The 11,480-nt window shown below is 47.8% G+C and overlaps 1 protein-coding gene across 1 annotated transcript in view; it reads right to left on the reverse strand.

The window, feature by feature from the left end:
* LOC102497205 (immunoglobulin lambda-1 light chain) overlaps window positions 1-11,480 on the reverse strand; it is a 51,493-nt gene that overhangs the window by 9,363 nt on the left and 30,650 nt on the right. Inside the window, exon 4 of the mRNA XM_027770439.1 lies at window positions 1,049-1,094. Coding sequence (XP_027626240.1) covers window positions 1,049-1,094 — 46 coding nt within the window. The remainder of the gene's footprint in view (window positions 1-1,048; window positions 1,095-11,480) is intronic.

The raw sequence follows: 11,480 nt of genomic DNA on the forward strand, positions 1-11,480 counted from the left end.
AGCAGGAAATTCTGGTGGTACTGAGAGGAGGCCCTGGTTGGTGCTCAGCACATAGTAGGGCCTAGAGCCTCATGTCCCCTAAGGTACAAGGTTCACTCAGCTCTCTAGGAACTTGGATAAGTTTGGGCTCTTCTAAGTCTCTACCATCATGCTCAGGCACCAAGGCCTGGTCACTGGACCTCATACCTTGGCTGAATTCTTGGGGATGCCTCCCTCTAGGCTACAGGGGAACAGGAGCCCCAAGACCCTCCTCAAAAGCTTCTGACCACTTCTGACTTTGCTCACATCCATGTGGCTCTATGAGCCTGACTATATTTTTAGTCTAACGTTCCTTTCAAGGAATCCAGAGTACTGACTGATGGTGAGACTTCAGCCTGAGGGGTAAGGGGCTCTGAGGACAGATGAGTCTCTGTCTCAGGGGGTCCCACCCACTAAGGCTTGTCCAGGGAGGGCTAAACTCTGGGTACTTCACCCAGTCTGACAGTTTCTCTGTGTCCTCGTGTCTTCCTGACCTAGTTAAGCCCAGATACCTGAAGTCTAGACTCAGAGCCCTCACTCTGCCCTCCATTGTGCTCTCTGGGCTGACCCTGTGTATGCTGAAGTCTGATTAACAGCTGATCCATGACCCAGGATGTCCAGTGTGGTCTTCCAGCCAGCATGGGCAGCCTGCCATCTGTCCAGACCCAGGGCCCAGGGGATCAATTCTAATGCTGCCTTGTTGCCCATGGACAGAACCTTGCCACTGTCCTCCACTTGAGCATCTGCCCTCAAAGAAGCAAAATAGCCACTGCACTGGTAAACCCCTAGCCCAGGCCCCCAGGCCCAGGACATGTCTGACTGTTGGAATATGAAAGTGGCTTTCCTGATCGGGGCTCTTCCTACTGTTATCTCAAGAGCAGTCCACCTCCCACAGACCCTGCAGAGAAAGGGTAGGTTTCACTCTCTAAGCCAGAGGGCTCAGGCTCAAGAAACCCCCAAAGAGAGAAAAGCAAGAGGCAGAGAGAGCAGAGGGTGAGATTGGTTGGTAAAGGTCATGAGAGCCACTTACCTGTGACAGTGACATGGGTCCCTCCACCGAATACAAACCACAGTGACTGAGCCTCAGTCCAAAACCTGTGTGGTCAGCAGCTGGGGTCTGTCTCCTGGGGCCTGGGGCCTGGGGCCTAGAGGAAACCTGTGGTATGGGACAACGGGCACAGGGCTGCAGTGGGTGGAGCTGTGTCCTGGGCACAGGGCAGGTTGGTGGCCAGACCCGTAGAACGTTGGCGGGGGGGCAACTCTTGGTGCTCCTGAGGTCCAAAGGGGTCCCTGTGCCTATTCCTCTAATTGAGGCCAGTGTTCTTTGTACAATAGAATCGCTTGAGGGTATCCTCACTCTCTGATGTTGTCAGTGCCGAGGGCAGTGCTGCATACAACAGGTGATCAGCCAATTCCTGAATCACCGTCCTCTCAGGCAACCGGACAGTGTGGCCAAGTGAGTCTTATGCTGGCTTGGACTTGCCTGACCTCTCCTGGTCATTTCACCAGCCTCTGAGTCCTCCTGCCTACAAGTTCCCAGAGTCCAGCCAGGACAACTTCTTCTCTTGACCCGTAGACAATCTTTTCTGATTCTGAAGTTTCTGACTCTGGCATTTCCCATGTGGAGAGTCTTCTGCTTTCATTTCTATTCATGGAGTTGTAGCTGAGTTCCAACGTGTTCATAAAGCCAGTTGTGAAACCTCAGACCTCTGTTTCCATTCATTCATCTTTCCATGTATCCATTTGTCAATTCATCTCTCTATTCATTTGCCTGCCCATTTATTATCCACTCGTTTCTCTTTCATTCCCTATGTCTGTCCATCCATCTATCATCCATCCAACTATCCATCTAATGATGGCTCTCAGCTACTCATCTGTAAAAGGCACTGATTTGCATACTGGGACATGGTGGGGCTCTCCTGGCTCTTATCCTCATTTTACCTGGAACCCTCTTAGATGAAGACATAAAGACCTCATCCTGGTTAAGACTGAAGTTCTTCCTAGTGCCCTGTCTTTTCCCCTCTTCCTTTACTCCTTGGTGTCTGGGACCAACTACTATTCTCTTCAAGTTTCCATTCTCCTAGGACAGTGCATGGCTGCTGACCCCCAGACCGCCACCTTGGGTTCTGCTTCCCTGTCCTCTCTCTATTCTCTCAGCATCTCACTGTCACTGTGAACTCTTACCAGTGACTGGGGGCATCAGGTCCTATTTCCAGCACTGAGTTCTCAGTTTGACTTTAGATTCACATATATTCTTCCTTCTAAGCTTTACAAGCCTTATTCTGCTCCAATGCCTTACAGGCCCCTCAAACTCAACTAAAGTCATTCTCTGCAAATTTGCTCTCCTGCAATCTTCTCATCTCCACGATTTCTCTCCAAGCTAGGGAGCTGAGGACATTCCTGAATGTGTTCCCATTCTTGAATGCCCTCTGCTCCATAGACATCTTACCACAACACAGAACGCCAGTAACATACTCAAAATAAAAATAAAAATACACCCAAGTTACACTCTAAAAGTTTACGATGACAAGAATGCCAGCCTTGCTAAATCTGAACTGAATCTTCCAAGTAGTTTTTTAATATTGGAATATAACTCAGTGCGTTGAGACCAGCAAACTTTTCACCATAGCTACAGGACTACTTGACCATGGTTATGTTTAAGAGGTGCACATATTTTTCAAACAGAGTTTAATGTAATGGGAATACAAATTCTATACTTCTTTATGATTTAAGAAAAGTCAATGGAGGACCAGCAGTTAACGTAATGGCTATGTCGCTGGACTCCCACATTGTCAACCACGGTTCGAGTCCTGGACCCGGTGGCTTAAACTCATGCTGGGCGTGTGTATGTGCATGCCCAAGATCCCAAGAGGAGAATGGAGGAGAAGGGATTGCAGCGTGGCCATCCCCCCTGGGGTGTGATTTCTCGCTGTCTCTCTGTCTCTCTCTGTCTGTCTGGTGAGCGCACGCGCTCTATAGCAAAAACCTCTCTAAAAAAAGAAAAAAATGAAGAAAAAGAAAAAGAAAAGCCAATGGGAATCCTTTTCTGATAACTCAGACCACTTTTCCCATCCACCTGTGCAGTCACCTGTCAATCCATTTGTCTATCCACCCATGCTTCATCCACTCACCATCTATTCACCCATCCATCCATCCATCTGAGCACCATCGATGGATGGATTTGTCCATTCATCTGTCTAGTCACTTGATCCAGCTTTTAATTAAGTTATTCTAGGAAACCTCTTCAACTTGATAAAGAGCAGTTCTCTAAACATACAATATCTGTCATATAAATGCAAAACACTTAAGAGTCAGAAACAAGACAAGGTTGCCTACTCTCACTTTTACTATTCAGTATGTTCTATAGGTTCTAGTGAGTGAGAAAAGATGAGGTAGAAACTAAAGAGGTTTCTGTGTTAGAAGAAAAGAGATAAAACTATTCTTTGCAAATGATATACTAAATAAACTCACAATCATCCGCTGAGATTCGTTAGAATTAATACATGATGGACAAACAGAAGTCAATACTTTCCCCTGTGCCATGAGTCAAGCAGTAATCATTTGGGATATGAAGTTGGGAAGATTAACAACCTCAATAAAATTATACTTCAAACCCCTAGGAACAAACAACAAAAAATATGCAAGATTTGCATGACTTTTTTAAATGGTAAAACTGTTGAACTAGCAGACATAATAGAAATATGAACTTAGGAACAGAGAGCATATTCTTAGCTAAAAATGCTGAGTATTGTAAAGATATCTGTTCTTATCAAAGTAATTATGTATTCTATGACATTATAAACACAACACTGAAAGAATGACTTTTGAAAAATGTGGTAGCTGATTCTAAAGTCCCACATAAAAACAAGTGTGAATATTTTGAAAAACAGAAATAACAATGGGTTCTTTCCCAAGCAGATAGAAAAACATACTCTAAAGCTACAATCCTTAAAACAGCGTGGAGCACTGCAAGACCAGACCAAGAAAACCACAGAGAGAATGAAAATGAGTAACTTGATAAAAGTTGTATTTATGTTCAGCAGAGATGTGACAATTGACTTCCATTTGGAAAACAAATAAGTTTCTATTCCCATGTGCACAAAAAGCAACTCCAGATGAAGTGAACACAAAAAATAGGGGGACCAGCAGTTAGCGTAATGGCTACGTCATTGGACTTCCATGTAGTTGACCATGTGCGTGCATCCCCAAGATCATGAGAAGAGAATGGAGGAGAAGGGATTGTGGCATGGTCATCCCCCACTTCTGGGGGGTGATTTCTTGCTTTCTGTCTCTCTGTCTCTATTTGTCTTTCTGATGAGCAAATGCACCCTATAGCGAAAACCTCCCCAAACAAACAAACAAAATACCATCCAAACACCAACAGCAATGAAAGTGTCAAAATAAAATAGAAAAATGATTTTATATTATGAAACAAGGATGACCTTTCTCCACATGGCATGGATCACAGAAACCATAAGCAAAAGATTAAACCTATCCAATACATAAAAATTGGCAATAGCTTTATGGTGAAACATCCCATAAATAAAAGGCATAAAACAGATCAGGGAAAAATATTTACAACACATATACTAAACAAGAGTATATATCAAATAAATTGATGTTTAATATATTTTATATTCTATTTTTAATATACTTAATATACCAAATAAATTGAGAGTCTCTATGGATTTATAAAAAGATAAAAACAACTGAACGGGTAAGCAGGCACTGTGATGGTTCTTCTTCATGAGAAGAAATAGAACCAGTCAATAAAATACAAAAAGATAACGCATTTCATCACAATCAAATAAACAACAAAACCACAAACATCCTATTTTTTGCCAGTCAGTTCAGTAAAATAAGAAAAAAGATGAACACTATTACATTATTGATCAGAATGTAGGAGAAACGGCACTGCCATTGACTTCAATGAGTGTAAATGAAGCAGCCTTTTGGGATCCTAAGAGTGTATTTTCTATTACATTTTAAAAGTATCTTCTCTCACGCTGCAGTTCCACTTTTAGGCATCGATCTTGTGGAGACATGTAAGAGCACTCTAGATTCACGCATGTCCTGCTGCTTTTGCTGTGATTTCCCTGCCAGCACCACTTATAGTTTAGATTTGTTACTGGAAACAACCTAAATGTCTGTTAATAGAAGAATAACTAAGTAAGGTTGGTTTATCCAAACTCATTCTCATTATGAGACTGTGGTAGATTTATGTGGGCTAGTAGAGAAAAAGTCAATAACATTGTTTACAAAGCTGATGGGTGGGCCAGCCGTTTGGTGGTTAGGGAGGCTGGATCCCACATGGTCAACTACTGGGTTTGAGTTCCAGACCCAATGGGTTGAAAATATGTGCCAGATGTGGGCATGCATGCCTCAACTCCCAAAAGCAGAGAGAGATGAAGAAGAGATTGTGGTGTGACCATTCCCCATGGGGGATGCTTTCTCTCTCTCTCATCTGTGAGGAGTGTATGTAGCCTCTGGCAAAATAATTAAGAAAAACTAGTTGGAAGATAATATGCAGAATATAATTTTCTTTGGAAAAAATAAAGTCTCAATATGAAGTGTGTCTGTATATATTTTCAGGGACATGCATAACATAGAAAAAGTTCTGGAAGTATACAGACCAACCAGACAGTGAAGAAGATCAGATGAAATGCCTTTTTTTTTTGGAGAGGTTTTTGCTATAGGGTGCATGCACTCGCCAGAAAGACAGAGAGACAGAGAGATAGAAAGCGAGAAATCACCCCGCCAGGGGGGGCTGCGCACGCCACAATCCATTCTCCTCCATTCTCCTCGCGGGATCTTGGGCATACACGCACACGCGCCCGGCATGAGTTTAAGCCAGCGGGTCCAAGATTCAAACCACAGTTGACTCCATGGACGGTCGACTCCATGGAAGTCCAGCGACATAGTCATTACTCCAACTGCTGGTTCCCGAAATGCTTTTATATTCTTTTTTTTTATTTACAAGCATTTGTTATTGTATTAAAAGTTATTTTAGAAAGTGAAAACAGTATGTCTCTTTTAGGGAATATTATCTTAAAGCCACAAAATTACAAAGCTAAAATGAAAAAAAAGAAGTGAAACTGCACCAGCCAGAGACACCATCGAAATTTTTCTACATCTTTTGTGAGACTTTCGAGAAGGCACCTACTTTAGAAACACAATAGGATATTAGCATTGGATTCTTGGACACCCCGTAGTTTCCTACAGCATTAGGGATGCTTCAGAAACATAGTTTTGAAGGTTTGCATAAGATCCCTTGTGATGGATGTGCCATACTGTGTGCTGTCTCAGACTTCCTGGTGGTTATTTAGGTTATTTCCAGCTGTTTCCCCTCATTAACAGTGTTGAGCTCACTACCCTGGTTGGTGAGCCTTTGGTTACAGCTTTGAGCCTTTCCTCTCCTTGGCAAAATTCCTAGAAGTGCAATTACACAGTCTAAAGAAATACACTTTCTTTTATGACTTGTTGCCCATTGCTAAAATGGTTGTACATGTTAGACATCCACAGATAGTCCGTGAGAGTACCCATCCTCCCTGGTATCATTGACCAACATTCAGCCGCCAATGTCCCAGGAATCTTGGCACCCACTCACCACACACTCCTACACATCCTCCGGGTGCCCACAACACAGGCTCTGGTCCCTGTTCACCGCCTTCCCCAGATGTGGTCGCACCCTCCCCACCCCGCAACCCCCACCTCTGTCCTCTAACCTGGCTTCACATTGGCCTCCAATCCAGAACACAACCCTGATTCTGAAGGTCCCTACTTAAATCCCTCCAGTGACACCTCTTGGACTGCAGGGCCCTTGGTCTCCACTGGCCTCCCCACCTGACCTGCAGGGACTCCCACATTGCCTTCACCCTCCTTTGTCTCCTCTCTGTGTACCCCATTGCCTTTGCTGGTGCCCCCATCACCAGCTGTGCTCCTTGACTTATGAGACCAGCTTGGACATCCAGCCCACAGAGGGGGCATCCACTGTATCAAGGTGGGGTGCATCGTGCCTCCAAAGGCCCTCAACTGGGCCTTTCCTCTAGGTGCCTATACCCTGGGTAGACTTAGGTGCCTGGAGGGCCAGTCCTTGAATGTCACCCTGGCTCAGGGTCTTTTACTGAGGGTCTTGTAACCTAGGGACCTCAGGGAAGGTTCCTCATAAGTTGGAGCCACTATCTAGTGCTCTGGGAGATGATCCCTGTAAGGAGATGGAGGTTGGCACATTGACCAAGAGGAAGAAGACCAGCAGGAGGAGGAGGGGGAGGAGGCAGTCTGGGAACCCTGAGTAGACAATGGCCATCTTAGAGGATGTCCTGGCCATCTTAGAGGATGTCCTGCCCTGCCCAGAAGACTGGGGGAAGTGAATGAGGCACTAAACTTTGTGCAAAAATTAAGGGGAGCCAAACAACTTAGAAATGGAGAGAATTAACATTTAATATGATATTAAAGATAAAAATTAATGGGACCAGCAGATGGCATAATGATTACATCACTGAACTCCCATGTAGTCAACTGTAGTTTGACTCCTGGACCTGGCAGCTTGAAACTCACATCAGGTGCATGTGCGTGAGCCCAAATTCTGAGAGGAGAATGGAAGAGAAGAGATTGCAGCATGGCCGTCCCCCGAGGGGCAATTTCTCAGAAATCTATAGCAAAAATCTCTCTAGAAAAAAAATTAATGCAGATAAATCCAGGATGTATAAAATAGCAATACCTTAAATAAAGCCAGGATTGGGACCAGCAGATGGTGTAATGGTTACATCACTGGACTCCCACATAGTCAACTGCGGTTCAAGTCCTGGACCTGGTGGCTTAAAACTCACCCCAGGCATGTGTGCATGCGTGCTCAAAATCCCAAGAGGAGAATGGAGGAGAAGGAATTGTGGCATGGCCTTCTCCCCTAGGGGTTATTTCTCACTTTCTGTCTCTCTCTCTCCAGTGATCATGCGCCCTATACTTAAAATCTCTCTCTAAAAAAAATAAAGCCAGGATTGGGTCAGCCAGTAGTGTGGTGGTTAAGGTGACTGGCTGTCCATGTCCAGCTGCATGGTTTAAGTCCTGGACCTGGTCATTTGAAAAGCACGCAGGATGTGTGTGTGTGTGTGTGTGTGTGTGTGTGTGTGTGCATGTGCCCAAATTCCCAAGTGGAGGGAGAGATGGAGAAGAGAGGATTGTGGCTTGGCCATCCCTCATGGGGGTAGGGGGATTTCTCTCTCTCTCTCTGGCAAGCACATGTGCCCTCTAGCAGATTAAATAAATAAATAAGTAAATAAGGCCAATGTCTACCAGGCTCCTGCTCTAGGTCGATCTTTCCTTCTCACCCTTCTCTCCTACTCACTGCCACACTCCCCCTCGATTGCCCATTCGAGGCTCAAGCTGCAGGGACCCCCCCCCCAACCTCTCTCCACGACTCGCTCAGCCCCTTACCTGCCTCACAGGCTCTGTGGGCTCCATCAGCGACTTCCTGCCTGGGCTCTGGGCCCCAGGCCTTGCTCCATGGTGCTGTTATCAAGGGCAGCAGGCCCCAGGTGCCCATGGCTGGGCCAGCAGCAGTAAGGCCCTGTGCTGCCTGTGGCCAGGCCCTGATCTGCCAGGGGCCTCACAGCTCATCTGGCCTGTCCCGAACCTCATCTGCCCTCCACGTCAAAGGCACCTCCACCTGACTTGCAGGGAGGGCATGGGCTTTCTGGAGAGGGGCGCCCCGGATCCTTTGGCTGGTGGTGGCAGTCCCAATGTGCCTGGATCAGTGTGGCTCTGAATTGGCTCTGGTTCCTGCTTTAGTTCAGCCTCCGCCAGGGCCCAGGGCTGTCACCCCTCGGGGTTTCTCCCAGAGGGACAGTTGCCAACTGCCCTGCTGTGGTCAAGAGCCAGGTTCAACTGCCTCCCACTGCAGCTGCCCACCTGGCCTGCCCCTGGGTCCCTGGGTGGGGCATATGTGACCTGCCCACCTTCCTCAGGTCCCCAAGGGCAGCCTGAGTCTGTGGAGCATCTCCCTGGGGCCCGGGGGTGGGTGGGAGGCATTGAAAAGTGGAACGGAAGTCCCCAGGCTTGGGTTTCAGGGGTGGGGCTGGGCTGGGCGTCTCTTCTGCTCGTCCCCCAGGCTGGGCCTGCCCCACTGCACTCTGGCCCATCCAGATCAGCCCTCTTTGGCTGGATTGCTGAACCTCGCCAGCTCCCTCTGCCCTCTCCTGAGTCAGGCCAGGGCCCTGCAGGGAAGGAGCAGCAGGGGGACCGTGAATGTGAGTCCGTCCAGACCCAGGTCACCTCTGAGCCTCAGTTTCCTCATCTGTAAAATGGGGAGAGAGCCCTCTGTACTAGGGAGGTCACCAGGATGAACAGAACCATGTGTTTGCTGAGCACCCAGCGGGCCCCTCTTTGCTTTCCTTTTATCTGGGCTTCAGACAGCTCTGGTGTCCTTGGGGCGAGTGTCACTGTTTACAGATGAGAAAACCAAGGCCCGGGGGTGGGAATGCAGGGCCCGCGGTGGCTCCAGGGTGGGTACAGGGTGAGCTGGGATCTGGGAGTGAGCTCGGCCCCTGCAGTCGTCACCCTCCGCCCACCCGCAAGGCTGGCGCCTTCTGTCCGGTAGCCAGCTCCGAGTTCTGCCAGGCGGAGGTGGAGGAGAGGGCTGGGCAGGCGCTCTGGGCTGTGTTCTGCTCTACAGCCCAGAAATGCACTACACAGTGATGACAGAGACGCTGTCCACCCTGCCTGAGTGCTCCACACGCCTCCACTCAGGAGCTGAGGCCACCCTCTTCCCTCAGTTCAGGGTGAAGAAACTGAAGATCTGGCAAATTTCTTACTTTCTTGATGTGGCATGGTCAAGAGGCAGCCGGGCTGGTGCCAGACTCTGAGGCCTGGCCCTTGCACAGCATCTGAATTGAGTGGATGATGACTCTGCTCCCAGGCCCAGGTGGCACCACACTGCTGGGTGCATGGGGAGCTCATGCCCAGAGCCCAGCACACAGTAGCTGCACAATTAAACACAAACTGCATTTGGCTGAATAGAACTCCCTTTGGTCTCGTTTGTCCCCTTCTGACATCTGCGTTTAGTTATCTTGTCAATTGCTATTGCTGTGAGGGGTAAACTGTCCTATGTCTCTGAGCCGGGAGTCTTGTGTCTTCTGCTAGCATCCATGAAATTGTGGCAGGCTCACTTAAAAGTTTCCAAGAAAGGTAAAGTCTCAGGCCCTATGGTTCTTTTTCTAATTATTTATTTATTTTTAAAGATTTTTGTTATAGGACATGTGCACTTGCCAAAGAGACAGAGAGCGAGAAATCACCCCTCAGGGGGGATGGTCATGCCGCAATTCCTTCTCCTCCATTCTCCTCTCGGGATCTTGGGCATGTACACACACACACCCTGCCTGAGTTTTAAGCCGCCTGGTCTGGAACTCAGTGACATATAACCATTAAACCATCTGCTGATCCTAACTCTATGATTCTTAAAATGATGAGGAGGAGGAGAAAAGAGAAGAGGAAGAAAAATACAGTTGAAGGTGGTGATTATGACTTAACGGTCTGTCTCGACTCAGCAGATTGCCTTCCAAGAATCTCCAGGCTGGATCTTTCCATTGGCTGGGTGCCTTCCAAGGGCCAGGCCATGTACTGAGGGCTGGATTATACAAATAAACACCACAGACCCCTGATTGGGGGACGGGCAAGGCACTGAATAGTAATGCATCGTGAGCATTCTAATAGGCGGCGTGTAGGGTAAGCAAAGCCCCTGGAAACCCCTCATCTACCCCAGCTTCTCCTTGGTGGAGTGTTTGGTCCAGTTCTGAATCTGACCTAGGGCTTTTTTCCACTTGGATAGGGGAAGGGTCCATCCTAGGGGTCCAGGCCTAAGCTGCTTTCTCCTCAGGGTCTCTTGTGGGTATGCCACTCACCCACTGACCACGGCCTAGAAGTTGTGGTTCAGCTAGGGACAGCCCCAGGTCTCAGGGAGAAGAAGGGACTGTCCCTAAATGTAGCAGCCCCAGCTACTTCCCACATCTGGTGCTGAACCTGCCATGACCCCTGGGCAGACATCGCGGCCGCAGACCACATTGTGGTTGCAATCGGAAATCCGAGTCTCCCGGAGCTGGGCTGGGCTTTCCCCGTGGGTACAGCTGCTACTCTGGCTGCTTAGGCCTGCCCTGGCTTGCTTTCACCCTCTCCTGGACTGAGATAAGTCAAGGAGCCAGTTGTGCTGCATGGTGGATCCTGCTCCGGGACCCATGTACCTCTGCAGAGAACCTCTGGGTGCTGCCTTGGCCTTTCTCTTCTGGAGCAGAGGGTGTGTCTTATCTCATGGCTTGTGTGCCCCCATCCTGCCTTCTGTTGATCTGCCCCATGTTTATTCTTCATCTTACAGGCCCCAGAGACTCCATTGGTGGCCACCGTGGACCAGTTAGCCTTTATCTTATCTTTTTTTTTTTTTTTTGGAGAGGGTTTTGTTTTTTTTTTTTTTGTCT

The sequence above is a fragment of the Tupaia chinensis genome, unplaced genomic scaffold, assembly GCF_000334495.1.
Source record: "Tupaia chinensis unplaced genomic scaffold, TupChi_1.0 Scaffold000137_1, whole genome shotgun sequence".
NCBI lineage: Eukaryota > Metazoa > Chordata > Mammalia > Scandentia > Tupaiidae > Tupaia > Tupaia belangeri.